The sequence below is a fragment of the Gopherus flavomarginatus genome, chromosome 1, assembly GCF_025201925.1.
Source record: "Gopherus flavomarginatus isolate rGopFla2 chromosome 1, rGopFla2.mat.asm, whole genome shotgun sequence".
NCBI lineage: Eukaryota > Metazoa > Chordata > Testudines > Testudinidae > Gopherus > Gopherus flavomarginatus.
The window spans coordinates 109,515,826-109,541,629 of record NC_066617.1 but is presented as its reverse complement, the minus strand read 5'-3'; the positions used below and the strand labels follow the sequence as shown (position 1 = coordinate 109,541,629).

Genomic DNA, 25,804 nt, shown 5'->3' with positions numbered 1-25,804 from the left:
GTCTAACTCCTAATGAGGTGGATTGAGCCCAGCAAAAGGGAAACAAAAGTGAACTCAAAAGACAACACATACCTCCAGGAGGGAAAAGCTGTAATAGAGAACAGAAGGACGGAGTTAGACTGAAACAAGCAGAAACAAAGATTTTAATTTAGAGAAAACACATTGAGGGAACTATTCATCCCAGGAAGAAAAAGATACCAAAATCAAGCCAACAGAACAAATTCTAAAAAATATTTTATGAATCCAGTTGTTGTAGGATGAGGCCATGGAACATAAATCCTTATATCAAAGACCTGGTATGAAACTTAAGTCCTGAACTAAAGTAATGGTCAAGACTTTGCTGACATAAAGCAAAATTAAGCTGTGAGCAAGAGGCAGGCCCTGCTCACAGAATCTGGTATGAAGAGGGCTAATGCTGCAAAAACACACATATCTAAAGGGTACTGGGCACAAGTGATGTAAACACATGCCAGGATGGTACCAGAACACTCCAGCATGAGCACATTCCAGATAGATAACAAGGAAAAGGCTGACCCATCCTAAAGACGGGCAGGAAGGTAATCTGATAGAATTGTTTTGTTCAAACCAACATGTACAAGGTGAGAGGCTGCACCCTAACACGAAGAGGGGTTGTACCTCAATACATCAGGAGTGATGTGTAACTTGTTTGTACCTGTGTATAAAAGTGTACCCCTGAGGTATTGTCTTTGTTTGGCCTAGGGGGCAGTGGAGAGTCCCGCCACTGACTGAGCCGGTCCATTGGCAGGGAGCACATATTCGTAGTCTATCCTGAAGAGTCTGCAGGAAACTATTACTGTGCTTCGTTTGATAATAAACCTGGCCAGGTACCTTCGTACCTTATCAGAGTCTATGGTCATTGGGGGTTCTTTCAGGGTCTGTGGTGTCCATGTCTGCTATCTGTGCAGAACCAGGGTAGCACACAGAGGGAATGCATGCATGCAGCCAACTGTTATCAACATTGAACAGAGCAGAGCACCACATTGTTAAAGTCTGACAAAATTGGTGACCTCGACGGCTCATCTGGTGAGTAAACGAGCTGTCCGCTGTAGGAATCACAATTTAACATGACGGAAAACCACGAACTAGGGAACCCCCTTATCCCCTCCCTTCAAATCCCCACAGAGTTTGATAATTCGTGGACACGCTGGGTTGCTAGCAAAAGACGTCAATATGAAGTTAAAAAAACAGGGACGAAACATGGAATGAAATTTGTAAGGCTAGGGAAGAAACTGTAGTCTTGAAATATAAAATATTGCAAACTATAACCACTGCTGTTAAATGGTTAAGACAACATGCCACAAAATCGGTCGGGCAAGTAACAGAAACAAAGGAAGTGTTAAAAGAATCAGAAGACTCTACAAAGTCCTGGTCTGCTCTCACTCTCCTTGCAGGGCGGCAAGCAGTCCACAGACAGCAAGCAGGGTCCGAGCCTCTTTTTATAGTTTGAGCACATTGTAGGAGATACAGGAATCCAATAATAAAGGTAAAAATACTGACTTATGCATGGAGACTGGAATCCGCACACCTGCCAAAGCCATCTGTCCCATCTGCACTTCCTTCTAACACCAGCGTGTTACTGTATGTGACAGTAAGTGCAAGGGAGCTTTGCGAACAGGGGCTCTGTCATGGTATAAACCCCCACTCTGAACCTTAGTGTCCAAAAGATGGGGTACCAGCATGAATTCCTCTAAACTCAATTACCAGCTTAGTACTTGTAGCACTGCCACCAACCAGGAATTCCAGTGCCTGGTACACTCTGGTCCCCCCAAAACCTTGCCCGGGGACCCCCAAGACCCAGACCCTCTGGATCTTAACGCAAGGAAAGTAAACCCTTTCCCTCACCATTGCCTCTCTCAGGCTTCCCCTCCCTGGGTTACCCTGGAAGATCACTGTGATTCAAACTCCTTGAATCTTAAAACAGAGAGGAAAATCCACCTTCCCCACTCCTTCTCTCTCTCCCTCCTAGACTCTCCCTGAGAGAGAAAGTAATCCTAACATAGAGAGAAATTAACCTCTCTCTCCCCCTTCCTTCCTTTCTCCCCACCAATTCCCTGGTGAATCCAGACCCAGTCCCCTGGGGTCTCACCAGAATAAAAAAACAATCAGGTTCTTAAACAAGAAAAGCTTTTAATTAAAGAAGGAAAAACAGTAAAAATTATCTTTGTAAATTTAAGATGGAATATGTTACAGGGTCTTTCAGCTATAGACACTGGGAATACCCTCCGAGCCTAAGTATACAAGTACAAAGTAAAATCCTTTCAGCAAAATACAAATTTGAACTCCTTCCAGCCAAATACACATTTGTAAATAAAGAAAACAAACATAAGCCTAACTTGCCTTATCTACCTAGTACTTACTATTCTGGACACATAAGAGACTGTATCAGAGAGATTGGAGAGAAACTTGGTTGCACATCTGGTCACTCTCAGAACCCAGAGAGAACAACCACCAAAAACTAACAGCATACACACAACTTCCCTCCCTCAAGATTTGAAAGTATCCTGTCCCCTGATTGGTCCTCTGGTCAGATGACAGCCAGGCTCACTGGACTTGTTAACCCTTTACAGGCAAAAGAGACATGAAGTACTCCTGTTCTATTAACCCTTAACTATCTGTTTATGACAGGCTGCTAACAGGGAGTTTCGCAAGGGAGTTCTCCAGGTGAAGGAGGAGCGAATACAGCATCTGTGGGGTAAGTGACTGTCTGTAGTGTGTGTGTTTGTGTTTGGGGGTTACTTGCTGTGTGCTGAGCTTGTGTTTGTCACTCTGTTTGTTTGTTTGGTTGTTTGAAGGACCGTGTGCTGTGGCTGGCAGTTGGAGGCTGTGAGCTTCAAAGGAAGGTTTGAAAGTTGGAAGCCTCTGGTAATTGGCTGAGCCTTAATCAGGGGGTGGGGCATTCACACAGGCCAGGGCTTTATAAAGCCGTGCACAAGCAACCAGGGGCTGGAAACAGGGAGTTTCGCAAGGGAGTTTGGCAGGTGAGTGGGAAGGGACTAGGGGTCCCTTGTTGGTTCTACCTGTTCCCCTTTCGTCCCCTTAAAACCTATAAACCAAACTACATTTAAAACTTCTTGCCTTAAACAACCCTTCCATTAACTAGGAGACAATGCAGGCAGAAGCCCAGCTGCAGAGTGGGGCCTATCCGGTTTATTGCACTGAGTGTAGCCAGGGGTAGCTCCAGGCACCAGCACTCCAAGCGCATGCCTGGGGCGGCAAGCAGTGGGGGCCGCTCTGCCAGTCGCCGCTAGGGTGGCAGGCAGGGTGCCTTCGGTGGCTTGCCTGCGGAGGGTCCACTGGTCCCGTGGCTTCGGCGGACCCTCCGTGCTTGGGGCGGCAAAATGTCTAGAGCTGCCCCTGAGTGTAGCATGTATGATTACCTGCCCTGTGGGCGGGTGGCGTATGTGTGCAGTCGGTGCAAGGAGCTCCTGGCCCTCAGAGACCATGTACGGACTTTGGAGGCCAGGGTGGCAGAACTGGAGGAGCTAAGGGAGGCAGAGAGGTATGTTGACGAGGCTTTTCGGGACACTGTAGAATTGTCCCACCTCCGGTCAGACAGCCCCTGTGCTGTTGAGGAGGATGAAAGGCCCAGGGAAGCAGAACAGTCAATGGGAGCAGAGGGAAACCTTCCCATAGTTGGGACCCTCCTTCCAGATGGTGCTGGGGTTGCCTCTCACACTGAGGTTAGCTCTCCGGGGGAGGGAACTCCAGTTGCTAGGAAAAGGCAGGTGTTAGTAATGAGAGATTCGATCATTAGAAACATAGATAGCTGGGTTTTTGATGACCGGGAGAACCATATGGTGACTTGCCTGCCTGGTGCGAAGGTTGCAGATCTCTCGAGGCATCTAGACAGACTTATGTGCAGTTCTGGGGAGGAGCCGGTGGTCGTGGTACACGTAGGTACCAATGACATAGGGAGGGGTAGGAGAGGTGTCCTGGAAGCCAAATTTAGGCTGCTAGGGAAGACTGAAATCCAGGACCTCTATGGTGGCAGTTTCAGAAATGCTCCCAGTTCCACGGGGAGGGTCAGGTAGTCAGGCAGAGCTTCAGAGTCTCAATGCCTGGATGAGACAATGGTGTAGAAAGGAGGGGTTTACGTTCATTAGGAACTGGGGAAACTTTTGGGATGGGAGGAGCCTATACAGGAAAGATGGGCTCCACCTAAACCAAAGTGGAACCAGACTGATGGCACTAAACATTAAAAAGGTTGTAGAACAGTTTTTAAACTAGGAGATGGGGGAAAGCCGACTGCTGCAGAGAAGCATGTGGATCGGACACAGACTTCTCTTAGGAGAGAGTCTAATGATAGAGAATTTCCAGGTTATAGTCAGGAGCAGAGGATGGAAGAGGATAATGTAAGGGCCAGATCAGATGATAAACAGTCACATAAAAAAGAATCTGACACATCAGAAAAGGGCAGACAAATAAACAGTGACAAGTTTTTAAAGTGCTTATACACAAATGCTAGAAGTCTAAATAATAAGATGGGTGAACTAGAGTGCCTAGTATTAAATGAGGATATTGATATAATAGACATCACAGAAACCTGATGAACTGAGAGCAATCAATGAGACACAATCATTTCGGGATACAAAATATATCGGAAGGACAGAACAGGTGTGCGGGGGGGAGTGGCACTATATGTGAAAGAAAATGTAGATTCAAATAAAGTAGAAATCTTAAGCGAATCCACATGTTCCATAGAATCTCTATGGATAGAATTTTCATGCTCTAATAAAAATATAACATTAGGGATCTATTATCAACCACATGACCAGGACAGTAATAGTGATGATGAAACGCTTAGGGAAATTAGAGAGGCTATCAAAATTAAGAAACCAATAATAGTGGGGAATTTCAATTATCCCCATATTGACTGGGAACATTTCACTTCAAGACGAAATGCAGAGATAAAATTTCTCGATACTTTAAATGACTGCTTCATGGAGCAGCTGGTACAGGAACCCACAAGGGGAGAGGCAACTCTAAATTTAATCCTGAGTGGAGCGCAGGAGCTGGTCCAAGAGGTAACTATAGCAGGACCACTTGGAAATAGTGACCATAATACAATAGTATTCAACATCCCTGTGGGGGGAAGAACATCTCAACAGCCCAACACTGTGGCATTTAATTTCAAAAGGGGGTAATATGCAAAAATGAGGGGGTTAGTTAAACAGAAGTTAAAAGGTACAGTGACTAAAGTGAATTCCCTGCAAGCTACATGGGTGCTTTTTAAAGACACTACAATAGAGGCCCAACTTCAATGTATACCCCCAATTAAGAAACACAGTAAAAGAACTAAAAAAAGAGCCACCGTGGCTTAACAACCACGTAAAAGAAGCAGTGACAGATAAAAAGACTTTAAAAAGTGGAAGTCAAATCCTAGTGAGGCAAATAGAAAGGAAAATAAACACTGCCAAATTAAGTGCAAGAGTATAATAAGAAAAGCCAAAGAGCAGTTTGAAGAACGGCTAGCCAAAAACTCCAAAGATAATAACAAAATGTTTTTTAACTACATCAGAAGCAGGAAGCCTGCTAAACAACCAGTGGGGCCCCTTGATGATCAAGATATAAAAGGAGCGCTTAAAGATGATAAAGTCATTGCGGAGAAACTAAATGGATTCTTTGCTTCAGTCTTCACAGTTGAGGATGTTAGGGAGATTCCCAAACCTGAGCTGGCTTTTGTAGGTGACAAATCTGAGGAACTGTCACAGATTAAAGTGTCACTAGAGGAGGTTTTGGAATTAATTGATAAACTCAACATTAACAAGTCACTGGGACCAGATGGCATTCACCCAAGGGTTCTGAAAGAACTCAAATGTGAAGTTGCGGAACTATTAACTAAGATTTGTAACCTGTCCTTTAAATTGGCTTTGGTACCCAATGACTGGAAGTTAGCTAATGTAACACCAATATTTAAAAAGGGCTCTAGAGGTGATCCCGGCAATTACAGACTGGTAAGTCTAACGTCAGTACCAGGCAAATTAGTTGAAACAATAGTTAAGAATAAAATTGTCAGACACATAGAAAAACATAAACTGTTGAGCAAAAGTCAACATGGTTTCTGTAAAGGGAAACCATGTCTTACTAATCTATTAGAGTTCTTTGAAGGGGTCAACAAACATGTGGACAAGGGGGATCCGGTGGACATAGTGTACTTAGATTTCCAGAAAGCCTTTGACAAGGTCCCTCACCAAAGGCTGTTACGTAAATTAAGCTGTCATGGGATAAAAGGGAAGGTCCTTTCATGGATTGAGAACTGGTTAAAAGACAGGGAACAAAGGGTAGGAATTAATGATAAATTCTGATAATGGAGAGGGGTAACTAGTGATGTTCCCCAAGGGTCAGTCCTAGACCAATCCTATTCAATTTGTTTATAAATGATCTGGAGAAAGGGGTAAACAGTGAGGTGGCAAAGTTTGCAGATGATACTAAACTGCTCAAAATAGTTAAGACCAAAGCAGACTGTGAAGAACTTCAAAAATCTCACAAAGCTAAGTGATTGGGCAACAAAATGGCAAATGAAATTTAATGTGGATAAATGTAAAGTAATACACATTGGAAAAAATAACCCCAACTATACATACAATATGATGGGGGCTAATTTAGCTACAACGAGTCAGGAAAAAGATCTTAGAGTCATCGTGGACAGTCCTCTGAAGATGTCCATGCAGTGTGTGGAGGTGGTCAAAAAAGCAAACAGGATGTTAGGAATCATTAAAAAGGGGACAGAGAATAAGACTGAGAATATATTATTGCCCTTCTATAAATCCATCTCAAATACTGTGTACAATGTGGTCTCCTCACCTCAAAAAAGATATACTGGCACTAGAGAAGGTTCAGAAAAGGGCAACTAAAATGATTAGGGATTTGGAGAGGGTCCCATATGAGGAAAGATTAAAGAGAGTAGGACTCTTCAGCTTGGAAAAGAGGAGACTAAGGAGGATATGATAGAGGTATATAAAATCATGAGTGATGTGGAGAAAGTGGTTAAGGAAAAGTTATTTACTTATTCCCATAATACAAGAACTAGGAGCCACCAAATGAAAGCAATAGGCAGCAGGTTTAAAAGAAATAAAAGGAAGTTCTTCTTCACGCAGCGCACAGTCAACTTGTTGAACTTCTTACCTGAGGAGGTTGTGAAGGCTAGGACTATAACAGGGTTTAAAAGAGAACTGGATAAATTCATGGTGGTTAAGTCCATAAATGGCTATTACCCAGGATGGGTAAGGAATGGTGTCCCTAGCCTCTGTTTGTCAGAGGATGGAGGTGGATGGCAGGAGAGAGATCACTTGATCATTACCTGTTAGCTTCACTCCCTCTGAGGCACCTGGCATTGGCCACTGTCAGTAGACAGATACTGGGCTAGATGGACCTTTGGTCTGACCTGGTACAGCCGTTCTTATGTTCTTATGAAATGTTATTGGCTTCAGTTTTCTAAGGAATACTACTTTAAATATAAAGGATAGCCTAGCACCTCAGAAAGGGAAATACTTGAGAAAAGGTGACAGCATGCAGAGGTGTAGTTAGATTGTGTGTAACACAATGACAGTGTTTTTCTAAAACATCTTTCCCAGGCTGAAGGTCTTAATTCTGCTGAGAAGGGGTTAAGTGGGTTCTTCTGACTCAGAGGCAGGTGACTAACTACCCCACCTGTGTATAAGGGTGGAGGGAGGGGCTCCCTACCTGCAGAGGATTATGACAGGATAGTGCTCAGGTAAGAACCCTGTGAACACTCAAGTCTAGAGAAAATAGCTTGTTCTGGGCTTTGTTAGTAAAGCCAATCCAGGGAGAAGGGGAGTGAGTGTGTTTAGACAGCATGTGGATTTTGTTTTAAATATAGTTTGGGAAGAATGCCTGCTTGCAGTGAGTAACATAATGATGTGTCTGTTAAGAAACTGTATTTTCCTTAATTGCTTGCCTCTCACTCCTCTATCTGAAATCTACTGTCAGTAAGAAATGCACTGTAATATTGCTTTTGATGTGCACAATATATGATAGCACAAAAACCAACTATATTTAAGGGAGAACTTGGCTTTCTGATTTAAGAAGACCCCTTTATTTGGCTGCTTTTAGGCTCTACTACAAGGTGAGGGATGTCTATCCATTGAAGTGCTTCCAAAATGAAAGGTTTTTTTATGAGCTTAAAAAAAAATTAGAACTGTTAATTTTGGCATGATCTTATAGTAAATTAAAGATCTGAGAAACTTTAGTGACAGGCACAACTTTGGAAAGTGCAAATAACAGGCACAAGTGCCACCCTGAAAGGCTTTGAAAAAGAAACTGGTGCTAATATAAGCCTAGCAAATCCACTGCAGTGCGGTTTGAATGAGAACAAACAGGGTTCATCTTTATAGGAATGGACCTTGCACATATTACTATAGATTAAGGAGGAATAACAATGCAGGGGAAAGAATCTGAATAAAGGATTTTGTCAAGGCAATCAAAAGACGAGAACTCTGATCATTTCACAGGCCTTTTAGTTCCTGGAATTACTCAGACTGGACCTTTGTGCTCTAATCTTTGTACTCAGATAAACTTAGACCGGGGGCTTTCTTTTAATATGTTTTTTAAATTGAGTGATTGGGTTTCTTCTTGCTAATCAGGTACTTGGGTCTTGAAAGTTGCTCTTTTCAGAGCTAGAAGCAGGTTTGGTGGGATTTTCAAAGCCTACTAAGAGAGATGGAAACCCAAATCCTCCTGGAATTGGGTATGCAGACTTGTTAGGCAGCTTTGAAAAATCTCAGCCACAGCCTCTTGTAAACTTGCATTCTAAGCAGATAGGCACTTCTTGAATGTGTGTGCAACTAGTTACAAGCAAAAGTTGTACACGGGATAGCAAAGCATTTAAGTACAGAGAGGAAATTGTTTGGATTCGAAAATTGAGATGGTCAAGTTTAAAAAAAAACAAAAGAAAAACCCACATTCTCCAAATAGTAGGATTATTAATATTTGGCTGATGGATAGCAATGTTGCTCATCATTGGCCTTCTGCTACTAGCCTCGAGATATGGGCCAAACAAAATCCCTGGAGCCAAACATGAACTTTATGGAAGTCTGATTCAAATCCAAACTGAAGAGCTGGTCTTTACGGAAGGGATTAAGCCTAACCCTGCCTCTCTACCACCCCTACCCCCTCCAAAATGGCTTTCTCTCAAAATACATTTTGGACCTGTAAATGCATAGATGACAGTTCCTTTGTTCTGTGGAATCCTGTATTCTTAACTGGCTTAGCAGGCACTTTGAGAGAGAGAGAGAGAGGACTAATCACTGGATCTGAATCCTCAAGCCACTATTGTGGGATGTACTTTGACTTAAGCCAGTTTTTCCTTAGGAGGACTCCTGAGGATAAGTATACTCATTACATTGCATGGATATACTGACCGGTATACTCATCCAGGGCACCCCAGAAAAGGTCTGCAACCTGATTCCCACAGAGATCCATCACTGCCTAATTAGAGCCTTTTTTTTTTTTTCAAGCACTGTACAGATTCTGCTATTGTTGTTGAAAGAGCTCTTGCCAAGCATAGAATGAGCCTTGCTCCTACATCAAAAATGGCCAATGTTCTTATGCTTAAAGAAGATAAGATACCATCTGAACAGTTCTGTTAAGGCTTGTGTTAAGTTGAGATTTCTCTTTCAATATTAGAGTTCAGGAAGTTACCTGAAGCCAATCTGCTGTTTTACCCCACTTTGACATCTCTCTGCACCATCTGTCATGCATGTGCAATCTATTGTCAGAATGGAATACATCTGGTACTGGTTGGATGGATCTGGGCAGTGGATTGAATATGGGAAACAGGTGAGCTTGTGTTCGACTGACACCCAACACTCTGAGCCAGCCAGCTCTGAGCCATTCTAGATGTCACACAGATGTTCTCTCACTGCTCTCTGTGTGCACAAGTGTATTACTGTATTATCAGGTGTGCCTCTGTGTTTTAGTTGTTCCTCAATATTTCATTAATACTCCGTAGAAGTTTCTGAGAAATAGCACTAAAAATTGGTGTATTTGTCTAGGGCTGGTCATATAATTTTGGTCAAAAACTGTTTTTCAGCTAAACAAATTGGGCCATGAAAGATATTGGGTTTCGAAGGAAAATGTAGATATTTCACAGACAGCCGAAAGCACGAAAACCAAAATACTGCACTCCGATTCAAAATGGCACCTTGGGAGTTATCATTTGAGTGTTCCCATTCTCACTGTGGGTTGGGCTTTCTGGATCTACTACATCTCCTATGTTGCGCTCTTTCCTCCCTACCAAAAGAGGAGAGAACAGAGCATCACCAGTGATGTAGTCTGACCAGACAGCCTAATCCATAGAACAAAATGGGAGTATAAGGCACCCAAACTACAACTCCCAAGAGGCACAGCAACACCCCTTGGAATCAAAATATTTTGGGTTTTGATATCTTGCTGAAAAGTCAAAAACTTCTGCAGAAAATTAAGGAAAATAAACAAACTATTTTTGTGAAAGGTTTCTTCCCTCTGGAAAATTATCTTTTGACCCGCTCTAGTATTTTCTGTTACACAGCCCCACTTCCAGTTACTGCATTCAGAAAAGATCCTGCCTTCTCGTATCCTTTCACCTTTGTTTTGCACTGTAGCTCTATAGAAATCCTAGCAGCTTAACTGCCCTTTCTTCTGTAGAGTGCTGTCAATCTCCTCTGAAGATGGTGGATCTATAGCTGTGCTATATCTACTAATCTGTCACAGTGGATTTATAGTTGATCCTATTGGAGCTCTGTGCAGGACCAAAGAAAGGGAGTTTAATGCTGTTTCTCAGGAATAGCGTTGGCATTTGTAAGCACCGTTTCAATCAAAATCTGTAACAGATCTTCAGCTGATGCCTCTTCGAGTGAGTCCTAGTTGGCTCCTCTTGAGTAAATCCTTTCTATCTCTTGTGCACTAACTCAACCTTAAACCAGACTAATAGGCATTGGAAGAAGAGTATTTAGCTCTGTTCAGTGGTAGGAGGAAGCATGCCAAACTGACCTAATTTAACACTATCATTGACTTAAAAAAAAACGAATAGATTATAGGCTAACCTCTGCTCTGTTGCATGCATATAATACCATTGAAACCAAAGGTCCATTTGTAATGGGTGCAATTCTCCCATGCTCTCATTCTATAGCATGCAAATTATTGTGCTGCCACGGTGACTTCTGCGGATCTGGAGGCAGCATTTCTAGCGGACCGAAAAGGCACTGTATTGTTTCAAGCCGGTTCTTGGCAGTATGAGATAAACTTTCAAGGTAAGATACCTGCTTGTTTAAAGTTTAACACATTACAACATGATTGACTTAAACATAGCTTCCTTCGTACAAAGTCTCTCCAGATGCTCTCTGCTGATAAATACACTAGTGAGTGAACTCTCTATGAACTCTGGGACAGCCACTCTCATGCAAGAACAAAGGGGAAAGCAAAAGAGGAGAACTGAACCTTAAAACATGGTGAAGATGCAAAGACCAGTGGATATTCTTGCAAACTGATTATGGTGAGGGAAGGCATAAAGGATGCAGCCAGGGTAGGAGTCAGTTGCTTGGACTAAGGCGAAAATGAACAGTAGATCCAGAGATCTTTTTGTTTGTGACATAGATATAATATTGTGAAATAAATTAAAAGTTCAACTAGCTTTCCAACGTCTCAAAAGTACTTGGTATCTGACACATGAATAAAAAAGTATCAGAGGGGTAGCCGTGTTATTCTGGATCTGTAAAAGCAGCAAAAAATCCTGTGGCACCTTATAGACTAACAGATGTTTTGGAGCATGAGCTTTCGTGGGTGAATACCCACTTCCTCAGATGCATCAGATGTATTCACCCACGAAAGCTCATGCTCCAAAACGTCTGTTAGTCTATAAGGTGCCACAGGATTCTTTGCCTCTTTTACATGAATAAAAAAGGGAGTGTGGCTCCCAAAAAATGCATGTGCACCAGGGCCGGCTCTAGCAATTTCGCCGCCCCAAGCACGGCGGCACACCATGGGGGGCGCTCTGCCGCTCGCCGGTCCCGCAGCTCTGGTGGACCTCCCGCAGGTGTGCCTGTAGATGCTCCACCGGAGCTGCGGGACCAGCGGACCCTCCCCAGGGACACCTGAGGGAGGTCCACCGAAGCCACTTGCCGCCCTCCCGGCAACCTGCAGAGCGCCCCCCACAACATGCCTCCCCAAGCACGCGCTTGGCGAGCTGTGGTCTGGAGCCGGCCCTGATGTGCACATAGAATACCACAAGTGGCATAGTCTGTGTTTCACTACGAAGGTGGTAGTGGTGTTATAATGCTTGATCTGTGAGATCAGTACAGGATAAAAAAAACAGCAAACAAGGGGGAACCTTTTGTTTAAACCTTAAGGAACGATCCCATATGGCCAGGAAAAATGCACTGGCTAGATGACCTAATGCATCTTCCTCTTTTAGTCTGTATAATTCCATAAACAGAAACCCAGATGGTAAGAGGAACTGCAGGAAAACTGATGATGGTGATATAGCACTACATCTAGTCCGATTTCCCCCATAAAGTCCTAATGACAGTGAGACAGAAGAACTGGAAATGGGTCAGAATAACAAAAAGGGCTTCAAGTAGGAGTAGAACAGGTGAACGAGTGACCCCAACCTGTGAAGCATTGAAGGCCAGAGTAGGAGCAATACATAGTTGTACTATATCTTTATTTAAATAAACAGAGTTACCGGGTAGTGAAGGTTCTTTAACTCCTGCCATGTTAAGTGTGTTTTTCTTTCAAGATATGGTCCAGATAAACTTGCACTATCAAACTCGGAGAAAAGTCTGTAGGTGGCCAAAGTTTGTGTTCTTCGGCGGGGGAGACAAGAGCGAGAGAAGGTACTGGCGAGTGTGTTCACTACTTACTTTTTCATTTTATTGCCGAACAGTGCCCTACACAGAGTGTCAGTTCATAGGGAAGCCTCTGGCATATGCTAGTTTGGGTTAACACTAGGCTGTGTTGTGGATGAGATGGTGAGCGTAGGTTCCCCAGCACCTCCAGGATGTAGGCTTTGATGGTACTCTGTGGCGACTGATGGCTTGCAGATAGCTGGAGCAGTTGTGTACTCTTTGCTACTATTGGTAACCCTATCTCTCTGTTGCTTGAGCAAGCATCTATTTGTTCTTTAACGTATGGGACCACAGGAATAAAATTATTTGCTTCATACAAAAAATAGGAGCTGGGGAATGCCACTCTGGAGAGGTAGGAGGGAGCCGGAGAATGTTTTCCCTGGAGGCTCAGGGATGCTGTGATGTGCAGACAGTGAATCATACATTTGGATTTAAGGAACTTCAGTTAATTTGAGGAAGTTCCAGCATATGGCTCAATAAAATTAGCAATAGGGAATTTAAAGCATGATTTGGTTCAACAAATTTCAGACCCAGCTGGGAAAACAAGTGTTACAGTATCAGAGGGGTAGCTGTGTTAGTCTGGATTTGAAAAAGCAGCAAAGAGTCCTGTGGCATCTTATAGACTAACAGACGTTTTGGAGCATGTGCTTTCGTGGGTGAATACCCACTTCGTCTACATGCATCTGATGAAGTGGGTATTCACCCATGAAAGCTCATGCTCCAAAACATCTGTTAGTCTATAAGGTGCCACAAGACTCTTTGCTGCTTTTACAAGTGTTACAGTGCCTCTTTTCTCTTTACACAAAACAACCAGCTTTTGGAACTCACTGCCACGGGATATCTTTGTAGCCAAAAGTTCAGCAGGATTTAAAAAAAGGATTTATATGGATAAGAATAGCCACGGTCATATTATCGAACATAAAATAATTGTATTTTGGAAGGACTATTTAACACCCTGAATCAGGAGAGTTTCACAATTATTTGATGGAGGTTAGAATAAACTTTCCTTATAGACTCGTTATGCTGTAACTGTCCACTTCAGTTTCTTGTACCTCCTTCTGAAGGGTCTGGTACAGGGTAGTGGGCTAGACAGACCACTAATCTGATCTGGCACGCCACTTTGTGTGTGCATAGCCCAGGCGAAGAGAAAGGGGTAACATCCTAATTTCCCAGGGGTTCAAGCAGCTATTGGAACTCGCTCTGGAAGCATTATGTGAAGTGTCCTTAAGATTAAGTTTCAACAGCTTTCTTACACATTCTACCTCCTCTTAATTGTGCTGCCTGACTCTTACAGTACCCTTTATTCTCTCTGGCAACAAGTTACCTCTTGTCCCTATTATAGCTGGTCACTGTAATATGCATGAATTGGCAACTAGTGTTACCAAGATAAAATAGTTAATGTGGCTTGTGTCTTCAAGACAGCGTTTAGAGCTGATTGAAGCTCCAGGGCAGGATAATCCGTGTGGAAGTGCCGTATGCTCACTCCTGTTCATTTCTTTTGTTTGCAAACAGCCAATTGGAAACTACTTATCCATTTCATCTGTTTCCTCCAAATTGGGACCAATCGGCACTGCCTGAAATAGGGTACAAGGTACTCTTTGACTGGTTATCTCTACTCAGGAAGAGATCTTTCCTATACCAGTTCTTGTGGAAGGTAGACTACTTAAAATTCAACCCTCAAACTCAAGAGATGAGGTTCATGTGGTGTTTCCAGTGACATGTGCAAGCAGGAAATATACAGTTGGCATGTTTGACATAGACATGTCACTGGGAAGCGAATTAAGACCACCAGCTCATTCCACAAGAGCGCATGACTGAACAGCCATCAGATCATAATGACTTTTTGGTCACTACTGACTTGATCTGGACTCCAACTAATGACTTAGAGTGTGACGCTCCATAGCTCAATGCAGATTTTTTTTTAATACTCAGCAGTATTTTTCTTTAAAAAATGAACACACTGAAGAATTCATAGTGAGAGGAATTCTGAAGATTATCAAGTCATGTAAAAAAAATATTGTGGAGACACTTACATTGCTTTCCTCATTAAAATGTCTGCCACTACGGTTACAAAGCTATTTTAAAATAATTTGCTTCAGTACAGTTAGTATTACTTTTCAAGTGTGAAAAGACCTCTAATAAGTAAGGGTGGGCTCTGGGAGAGTTTGGAGTATAGTACAGCTTGCTTGCTTTTTTGAAATTTGATGAATTTAAAAAACACACTTGCACACATGGGTGAAACGTACTCAAAAATGACTAGAACTAAATGAAAAACTCGAAGACAATTCATTTTGAGTAGACTCAAACATTTTGATTCAAAACTTGAGAAAAAAATGGTCTCAATTTGATGAAATAAAAAAATTGATTTCTTTGGTTCAAATCAAAAACTATTCACGCCACTTGAATTGTGAGTGTAGTTGCAGGGTAGTTCCATCTTTAATGCAGTGTGGTTGGGTGCTTCCTTTGTCAAAGGCCTGGGGAAAGCTCATTGAAAACATGTTAACATCTTGATTTCTGTTATACTTATCGTTTTTAGTTGGTGGAGCTGAGTGATACTACCAGTGAATACAAGGAAGTCAAGGACCTATTTGAGAAGACAATGAAAAATTATAGAATCTGCAGATTACAGAGGATTCAGAACCCATCACTTTGGCAAGTTTTCCAGTGGTTTGTATCCATTTTATTTAATTAAAAAACCTCAGTCTTCTAGACTGAGCTCAATAAATTTATGGAGGGGCTGGTATGATGAGACTGCCAATGATGGCATGTGGCCCATTGGTGACTGCCAGTAGCAAAAATCCTCAACTGCTGGAGAGAGGACACTAGATGGGGAGGGCTCTGAGTTACTACAGATAATTCTCTCCCAGAGTTACTACAGATAATTTTCTCCCAGGTATCTGCCTGGTGGGTCTTGCCCACATGCTCAGGGTCTAACTGATTGCCATATTTTGGGTTGGGAAGGAAGTTTCTCCCAGGTCAGATTGGCAGAGACCCTGGGGGGTTTTAACCTTCCTCTGCAGCATTGGACATTGGTCACTTGCAGGTTTTAAACTAGTGTAAATGGTGAATTCTTTGTAACTGGAAGTCTTTAAACCAGGATTTGATGACTCCAGTAACTCAGCCAGAGGTTAGGGGTCTATTTCAGGAGTGGGTGAGATTTTGTGGCCTGCAGCGTGCAGAAGGTCAAACTAGATAATCATGGTGGTCCCTTTTGACCTTAAAGTCTATGAATCTAACTGGGTGCAGCAGAGTAATTCTGATAACTCTAGAATTTGTTCTCTTTCTCATTATGTGCTGATGAGTCTCGCTAACTCTAACCAAGAAGAAACTATCCTTCCTAAATACCATAACTGAAGTAGCTCAAGACTGTTTTTTCCAGGGGTGCTGGAACAATTTGTATAGTGGGGGTGCTGAGGGCCATTGAACTAAACTGTAAACCCTGGATATGATGGAAACCATGTCAAGCCAGGGGGTGAAGTGGCACCTCTAGTTCCAGCATGTATGCTGATTTCTCTTGAATGTGCAGTTCTGGGTCCCTTTTATTAAGGCTATGGGTTGGTGAGGTTTTCTACTGAAACTTTGCAAACCATTCCTAGCTTGATTTAAAATGTGTCTGTAGATCTTCTTGTCAGAATACAGTTTACGTGGCTTTGCAGGATATAAAAAGGATCATGCTCCTATGAGCCTGTTACTTTTATGGTTGAATCTTGTGGCTAGATAGGTTTGTACTGACCCAGTGGAACTAGAACTGGGGTTAATAGAAAACACTATGACTCCCTCCATGTGCCTTTCCCAAAGAAACCTAATTTGATCTTGAAATTTCCTTGTGGACAGCAACCCAGTGCCCAGAGAGAGAGAGAGAGAGATCACATTAAGGTTTGATTTTAGAGGCCACTAGGGAGCGTAGTATTGATTAGACTCATTTTGTCTCACTTCTTCTCCTTCTTGCTGAAAGCCACAGCATAAATCTGGACAAGTTGTTTCAACTTTAAAAAACAATAACAAAAACACTCTGCACTTAGGTACACTGATGGGGTTGCATGGGTATATCTGTGGGCAGAACTTGGCCTTTAAACATCAGAACCCTAAGACAGGAGAAGTAATCTGTGCTAAGTCCAAACACTTTTGCTCAAAGAGATGTTTTCTTGGAGTACCCTGGCTGAATCAAAGAGCAGCAGCCATGAAGAGGAGAAGGTGGCACAGAGGCTGGACCAGGAAGACAAGATTGATCTGGCAAAATCTACCAGCAGCAAAACCTAATGACAGCAGGGTTGGATGATGTGAAAATCTTTGTGGAAAGCACTAATCTGAAATTGCAGAGTTTTCAAGGAAGATTTGATGCAGTCAAGGTTTGCACTAGTGCTTCAGAGGCTCTTGATCTGCTTATTAACCTGCACATGAACATTAAAGCAAATGTGACAGTTATATTAGGAAAAAAATGAAGATTTGGAGAACAGCAGTTGGTAACCTGCAGCTATCATAACCTAGTCCCAGATTTGGACCTTAGCGTCCAAAATATGAGGGTTAGCATGAAAACCTCCAAGCTTAGTTACCAGCTTGGACCTGGTAAAGCTGCCACCACCCAAAAAATTAGAGTGTTTTGGGGCACTCTGGTCCCCCCAAACCTTCCCTGGGGACCCCAAGACCCAAATCCCTTGAGTCTCACAACAAAGGGAAATAAACCTTTTCCTTTCCCCCCTCCAGGTGTTGCTGGAGGGACACACAGAAGCAAGCTTCGTGAATCTAAACAGAGGGATTCCACCCTCCCCGTTTCCAGCCTTGGAAAACAGAAGTACCGAGAGCTAATCTCTCTTCCTCCCTCACCCAGAGGGAATGCAAAGTCAGGCTAGTAAATCTAACACACACAGATTTCCCCCGACTTCTTCCTCCCACCAATTCCCTGGTGAGCACAGACTCAATTCCCTGGAGTTCCCCACTAAAGGAAAAACTCCAACAGGTCTTAAAAAGAAAGAAAAATATATAAAAAATGGTCTCTCTGTATTAAGGTGACAAATACAGGGTCAATTGCTTAAAAGAAATATGAATAAACAGCCTTATTCAAAAAGAATACAATTCAAAACACTCCAGCAACTACACACATGTAAAATACAAAAAAACATATAACTCACTATCTGATCTTTTGTACTTACAACTGGGAAACAGAAGATTAGAAAGCAAGAGACAGAAATCCTCCCATAGCCGAGAGAGACAGGTACAAGACAAAGAACTCAGACACAAACTTCCCTCCACCCAGACCTGAAAAAGTCTGGTTTCCTGATTGGTCCTCTGGTCAGGTTGCTTCAGGTTACCTCTTTCCAGGTGTAAGAGACATTAACCCTTAGCTATTTGTTTATGACAGCAGCTCTTGGGGAAGAGTGAGGGTGTAGAAAACACAACTGCAAAAGCATGTGTGCAACAGTGTTCCTATTTGGGAGCAAGGCCACACTTTGCCCTTTAGTCTATTGTCCCTATCCCTGTAAGAGAGAGAGGTGTGTGTGTGTGTGAGAGTGAGAGAGAGATGGAGTGGCTGTAGCTTGCTTGCTTCCCCTTATAACCTGGATTTTTTTTCTCTTTAATTCTCCCATTTCCCACACCAGAATGAACCCATCTTCCTGAAACATTGCATGTTATGCTATCATTCCAGGGACAAGTTTCTTGGCTCATTGGACCTGAGAACTTAGTGAACATGACATTGTACCCGTTCATCAGTACTTGTTAGGATTCCAGAAGTGACCACCTCAGACGGAAAAAGTTAGAGGAAAGCAGGAAAGTTAGGATTTCAAGTAGCTGGATGGAGAATGAGAAGAACTACAAAAAGAGAGGCTATTGTGTTTCTAGCTAGCAAGTCATGTGGAAAAAAAAACGGGTAACCCTTGATGTGCCAGATGAAAAGTCTGAAGATAACTAAAATGAGACAGTTATACTTTCCTCACTCATTTGATTGCCACTCAAAGAAGATATAGGGCAGGTCTCGACTACTGCTTAAGTTGATCCCTGAGCAATGTATGTTAGGTGTGGACCTCCCTCCTCCACTGAGCAACACAAGTTTCATGCTGTCCATGCCGGCGCTATGTCAGCAGGAGGCACTCTCATGCCAACATAGCTTATGCTTCTCCCATCGACATAGCGCTTCTCCACCAGACACTCTACAGCAGCAGAGCTGCATCAGTGCAGCTGCGCCAATGTAGTGCTGTAGTGTAGACTTGCCCATAGAGTGGGGTATTAGAACTTCTTCAGGACTGGAACTGTCTTCCTGTATGTGTATTTATGCATTTTCAGAGCTATCGTAGTGTAACTAACTAAAAGGAAGGATCTCTACTAGTGTGAAGCTGTGCGTGTGTGATACAACTGTTCCTTTAATATGCGCCACTCCAAGCTAAAGGGACTTTTTAGCCAGGAGGGACCACTGTGATCCTCTAGTCTGACATTCTGTAGAACTTCAGGTGATAGCCTACCCCCTGCAAAAAAATAATCCCATTTGAACTAGAGCATATCTTGTTTTTTTTAAAAAATCCAATCTTGATCTAAAAATGACCAGCGATGGAAAATCCACCACAACACTTGCTACAGTGTTCCAAAGGCTAAACATCCTCGTCGATAAATTTACACCCCGTCTCCAGTCTGAATTTGTTTAGCTTTGACTTCCAGCTGTTGGATCCTGTAATACCTTTCTCCATTAGACTGAAGAGCTGATTATCAATTCCCCCCATGTAGGTACTCATAGATTGTAGTAAAGTCAAGTCATCCCTTAAGCTTCTCTTGGGAAACTAAGCAGACTGAGCTCCTTGAACCTATCACTATAAGGGCATGTTTTCTAATCTTTTAATCATTCTTGTGGCTCTTCTCTGAACCCCCTCCAATTAATCCACATCCTTTTTGAATTCTGGACACCAAAAGTGGATACAGTCTTCCAGCAGTGGTCACTCCAATGCCAGATAGAGGCAACATAACTTCTCTACTCTACTGGAGATTCCCTAGTTTATTCAGCCAAAGATTTCATTAACTTTTTTGGCCATGTCATTAAGCTTTGAACTCCTGTTTAGCTGATTGTCCATCATGACTCCCAAATCTTTTACATTGTCACTGCTTTCCAGGATAGAGTCCCCATTCTGTAAGTATGGCCTACATTCTTTGTTCCTAGATGTATTCATTTACATTTAGCTTAATTAAAATGCATATTATTTGCTTGCACCCAGCTCACCAAGTTATCCAGATTGCTCTGTATCAGTCCTCTTCATCATTTAGCACTCCCTGAAACTTAATTTGCAAACTTTATCAGAAATAATGTTGTTTTCTTCCAGCTCACTGATAAAAATGTTAACTAGCAAAGGGCTGTGATCAGTTTCCTTGAGAGATCCCACTAGAAATACACCTACTTGATGATTCCGTGTTTTACAATTACATCTTGAGACCTCTCAGTTAGTCAGCTTTTAATCCATGTAGTATCTGCCATGTTAGTTTTGTATCATTCTAGTTTTTTAATCAAAATGTTTTGCAATATGCCTTACAAAAATTTATTACATAGTGCTTTACTTTTTATCAACAAACTTGTAATTTCATTCCAAAAAAAAAAATCTATCTAGTTTGACAGGATTTATTTTCCATAAACCTGTGTTGGTTTGTATTAGTTATATTATCCTCCTCTAATTCTTTATTAATTGAATCCTGTATCCCTGAAGCTGAACTGAATGGATACCAGGAGGATTGGCATTAGTAGCGGAGCTGAGAAAGGTTGATCTATGGGCACCATGCTATATGCCATAGCTGAACAGAAGCTGTATTCAGCTGAGTAGGTTCCCTGTTACCATTCCTCTAATGTGTGTGAGATGAAGTCTTGGGTTCAGAAAGAGAGTTCTGACCTGAATTTGCTATTCTGGTTTCAAATGCCACTGTAACTAGTTCAGTCAGGGTACCGGTGGTGGCATTCCTTCCCTCCTCCATTAGGAAACTGAAAAAGCTAGATATCTGGTATTAAGAAGTTGCTCTGACTCCTGTTGTGCCATGGGTCGTTTCATTTGTCAGGAAGTCCTGCAGACCTTTTTACTTTATTGCCATACTTCTTAGTTCAAAATAGGAGACCGATTTAGAGGACTGGAATGCCTCAGGTGGGCTTAAACCCTTCCTCAGAATACCCTGACATTGGGGATCTTAATTGCACTGTAATGGTGTGCTCACACATGCTGGTTTTAAAGAAACTCTCTCTTCTTAGCTTATTGCTACATATCTTTAGTATAAGGAGCTTGGGCTAAGGATGAGGAGACTTACAACAAGAGCTCTTACCAGCAATTGTGTGTCATGGTCTCTCCTATATCCTCTTGAGGTTCGTTCTTCCATGGTGGCATTTCTTTCTTTGTACTCAGTGTGTTCTCATACTTCTGTTCTTGCTGTAGAAGTTTCTAGACTGAAGTGAACCTGGCAGCCTCCTTGCCTTATATTGTCTTGACCGGTGGCCTCCTTGCTTTCTGGTAGGTAGAGCCATAACACGTAGCATAAGGGATTTATTGCATAACGTGGGAAGAGGAAAACCAAGGTAAACCCACTTACCCTTCTGTGTTTCTTTTGTTCTGCTTTCTAAGTTTAAGGTTTAACTGGAATATGGTTGAAGCAGAGAGGAAGATTGTAAACCTTGTTTTGCCCTAGCATAAATGTTTTGGGTTTTTTTGCTTTCCGCTGACACATTTCTATCACTAGGCAAAAGGAACAGATGAGGAAGACAAACAGAGGAAGAGATGTGGATGAGAGGCTCTTATTCCATGGAACAAGTACATCCCATCTGCATGCCATCTGCGGGCAGAACTTTGACTGGAGAATCTGTGGGACCCATGGAACATTATACGGAAAAGGTATAGAGGTAGTGTGTGTACATGCACCATGAACACACACACTCTCTCTCTCTCTCTCTCTCTTTTCCTGGAATGTAATGAAATGGACTCAAATTAATACTGCAGAAGTCAGCTTCCTACAGACTAGGCCTGATTCTCTGTTGCCTTGCATTTTTAGTGGCCACTTACACCAATGCAGAGTGAGCGCAAAGGCTATTGAACTGGCATTTTACATCTACTTTTTACAGGTGTAAATGATTACTCTGAGTGCAGAGCAGCATGGTTTCAAATTTAAAAGATCTGTTCTATCCTTCTGAACTCAGTTGTGCTATTTTGCTCAGTTTAAAAACGCTCACTGATTTTAACGGGATTGTGTTCTAATATTAACGGAAGGTAGTCAGGCATGTCAAAGGGCACGTAGAATGTGTGCTTGCTTTCTAGCAACACATTTGGTCTGTTTGACTAGTTTCTGTGTTTTGGTATTTAGAAATATTGAAGGGATCCTCTCTCAGGTAGGGGTTCAGTGAATAGTTAACCGCAGAAGGGTTTGTCTTTTTCTGTATAATTTCAGAGCAACCTTATCTGTTGGAAACTTCTGATTTGAATCCATCATTTCTTAAGGGCTTTTCTTGTGCATCACTTTAAGACTCTAGCTTTGTCTTCATGGTTCATGATGTCTCAAGATTCCATTGTAGGAATATTAACTGCAGAATTTGTAGCCAACTACTGTCTGCTAGCTTGTAAAAAAATGGATTGAGAACTCTCTTGCAGAAGCTCTTTTTCTTAAATCCAAAGGAATAGAAGTTTGACACACACTCCTGAGGCAACCATGTGCTTTAGAGTAGTGTTTCTCAATGAATGGTCTGTGGACCGGTGCCAGTCCCGGAGATCTCCCTGATACAGTTTAGGAATGCAGCAAATCAGTCCTTGGTATCAAAAAAGCTGAGAAACATTGCTTTAGAGGCTGTTGAAAAGGCTGCCTCCTTCTCCAACTGTAGTCACTAGGAACTTGAATATTGACTGGGGCTGGTCAAAATTTTTTGCTTTTTCTCTATGGAAAATTGGGGTTTTGACAAAACGAGAACTTTTTGCAGAAAGCGACTTCTTCTTTTCTTTGAGGCTGTGTCTATGCTAATGGAGCCTGTGTTGACTCTGCCAATGTAGCTGTGCACCTTTAGTGTAGACACACCATCCATGAACAGTTTTTTTGCTGGTACTGGAACACCACCTCCCTGTGCAAGGTTAGCGATGCCAACAGAAACACTCTTCTGTCAGCACAGTTGCATCTACACTGATGATTTTGTCAGCATAGCTATGTTACGAGATGGGGGTTGTTGTTTCTTTCACACCCCTGACCAACACAGATGTGCTAGTACACATTTTTAAGTATAGGCCATGCCAAAGTTTTGCTTTGTTTGTTTTAATCTGAAAAGCAAAAGGTTTTCCCAGAGGGGAGAGAACTACTTCCTGACCAGCTAAGGTCTGATCTACACTGATTTAGTGGCATAACTATGTCAGTCAGGGGAGTGACTTCATTTCCAAAATAACAGCCCAGCCCTTAGTGTGGACACAGTTATATAAGATAGTATTATACCTATTTACATGCGTCCATACTAGGAGTTCTACTGGTATTTGAGGGGGAAAAAGTCACATCCCTGATTAACACAATTTACTAGTATCTTATACTGGTACAGTTTGTTCCTCTTCTAGTACAGAAATAAGCTATATTGGAATAAGGTACTGTTGTACTCTAAGTGCAACCATGCTAGGGGCTGGTGCTGGTTTAAGTATACTAGTATAGTTAAAGTGGTTCAGCTTCTATGTGTAGACAAGCCCCAGTGTTGACTTAACTAGGCGCAGGATGCAGTCCATGAAGTAAAACACGCATTAAAAAGCCAAAATAGTTGCACTAGTTAGTTAACTAACTTACTGACTATGGGTGATCGAGGATGTCTTAAAGCATGATTACATATTGACCTTATTCATAATAAACATAATATATGAGTATGATTTAGGAGATATCTATAGTTACCTGGAGGTACATACAGTATTAAGGGCACTTGTTGAAATGCTATAAGCTAGAGCATCAACTGTTATGGCAGCAGTAGATACAATCATAAAACAAAGCCTACAGAAATAATTCTTATCTTGGCTTTTTCTTGTTCTTAGGAAGCTACTTTGCCAGAGATGCTCATTATTCCCATCTATATTGTCAGACTGGTTCCGGTTCCAAGACCATGATCGTAGCTCGAGTGCTAGTTGGAGACTTTGTTCAAGGAAGCAATAACTACCTTCGCCCTCCACTCAGACCTAACAATTCCAACAGCTTTTATGACAGCTGTGTGGACAGCCCAGTGAATCCCTCCATTTTTGTCATCTTTGAGAAGCACCAGATTTACCCAGAATATATAATAGAATATGCAGAAGGGTACAGCTGTGTGATCTTGTAATGGACAGCAATATCACTTTCCTACACTGAGACAGTCAAATGATTTTACATATTTATTATTTTAAAAATATATTTATTGGAACTACTGTCTGTGTATCTGTGTTATGAAACAGTTTTTGAAATGCAACAAAACAGAAGTAGCCAGTCCCATCATGGATTATTGGCACTTCGGTATATTAACTGTCTATACATTAAAAATACAGAACCCTAAGGGTTACTCCTGCACAAAAGGGAGAGGAGCTGGGGTCTGGAGAAGAAGGGAGTCTGTTTCCCATAATGCATAGGAATGCTGGAAGAGGTGTAGAGGCCTCAGTTTAGTCAGGCCCCATTTTCACAACCTGCACTTTGGAGAAGTATCGCTGTTCCCTGCCCCCTTGAGACTAGCACCTATTAGCACCCAGCTACAGCTGGCATCTACTGGCATACATGTAGCACTGCATGCCACAGTCCAGTATCTCCGCTTTCAGATGAAATCCTTTATCAGCTATTTCTCATAACAGGTTGTCTCTGCTCTCCTTACTCCAGGGGCTAGGCCTGGATTTACCCATAAGAAAAAACACAAAGTATAGAACTTGCAGCATCCCCTGAGCAAATGTTTAAGGCACATTCTATACTCTGGAACAAGGATCATAATACTGGAGTGGCTTTATATTACACTATGATAGCCAGAAACAATCATTAAAAGTTGGTTAGTATCTCCTTGGACTGAGGGACTTGCAAAAGACAGTGCACCAGGGTTGGAATTGTCATATTTGGGGTGATTGTGTCTGAAGGATAGAAGCAGAATTGTCATTTCCTTGAAATCTTCACTCTTAGTCATCAGAGAAGGTATCGTATAAAGAAATGTGTCCACAGACTGCACAATCTTCTCTTGTATAGGGAGAAGTTCAGCTGTCTAGCAAAGAGTTTTGTCAAAGAGTAGCTAAACACACACTACACTTTGCATGAATAACTCTAAAATGATCAAATATAAACTTTCCTTTACAGGATTATATAGACTAAGGTCTCATGGGAGTCCTGATTTGATACTGTTTCAATATTCTCTTACTGAAAGATTAATTTTGAGAAGGTAACAGATCTTTTAGACCAGGCCTGCACAACTCATAAAGCAGCGAGGGCCACATTACTCCAAAGAAAACAGCTGAGGGCCGAAACCCCTCGGCCCCGCGGAAACACACCCCCCCTGCACCCTGGCCCAGCGGAAACACTCCGTCCCAGCACTGCCCAGCCCTGCAGAAACAAACTCTCCTTTCCCAGTGCCACCCCACCAAAACAGCTGTGGGCCAAAAAGGAAGGTTGGGGGTGGGGAGGTGATACTTGATTTTAAATCAACCAGGGGCTCCCAGCTGAAGAGCTAGCTGGGAGCCCTCAGGGTCAAATTAAAGGGCCCGGGGCTCTGGCAGCTGCGGGAACCCAGAGCTTTGTGGGGCTGGGGCTGGGATTTAAAGGGCCCAGAGCTCCTGCTGCTGAGGGGAGCCCGCGCCCTTTAAATCCCAGCCCCAGCACATCCGCTGGAACCATCGCCGGGATTCAAAGGGCTCTGGGCTGCCCGTGGTGGCGGGGAGCCCTGAGCCCTTTAAATCTCAGCCAAGGCTGAGAATCTCTGCAGGGAGCCCTGAGCCCTCTGAATCCCGGCCATGGCTGAGATTTAAAGGGCTCTGGGCTCCCCA

The 25,804-nt window shown here is 42.5% G+C and overlaps 1 protein-coding gene across 2 annotated transcripts; it reads left to right on the top strand.

The window, feature by feature from the left end:
- The first annotated feature begins 1,430 nt into the window (after positions 1-1,430).
- LOC127047609 (protein mono-ADP-ribosyltransferase PARP12-like) lies at positions 1,431-24,145 on the top strand. Of its 2 annotated transcripts, none has more exons than XM_050946069.1 (9): positions 1,431-1,504; positions 2,647-2,713; positions 9,667-9,819; positions 11,150-11,270; positions 12,755-12,851; positions 14,376-14,454; positions 15,400-15,530; positions 21,555-21,706; positions 23,855-24,145. In XM_050946069.1, the coding sequence occupies exons 3-9, from the start codon at positions 9,736-9,738 to the stop codon at positions 24,133-24,135; spliced, it is 945 nt and encodes a 314-aa protein (XP_050802026.1). In that variant the 5' UTR covers positions 1,431-1,504; positions 2,647-2,713; positions 9,667-9,735; the 3' UTR covers positions 24,136-24,145. The 2 variants fall into 2 exon arrangements, with proteins under 2 accessions (XP_050802026.1, XP_050802025.1); XM_050946068.1 differs by having other exon boundaries at positions 14,376-14,517.
- Positions 24,146-25,804: the final 1,659 nt, after the last annotated feature.

Bases quoted from the DNA above. Each gene is read 5' to 3' on its own strand.
- LOC127047609 (XM_050946068.1), top strand. From the start codon at position 9,736: ATGCATGTGCAATCTATTGTCAGAATGGAATACATCTGGTACTGGTTG. The intron at 12,852-14,375 runs GTACTGGCGAGT...GTTTGCAAACAG, and splicing joins GGAGACAAGAGCGAGAGAAG to CCAATTGGAAACTACTTATC. The intron at 15,531-21,554 runs GTTTGTATCCAT...TTCTATCACTAG, and splicing joins CTTTGGCAAGTTTTCCAGTG to GCAAAAGGAACAGATGAGGA.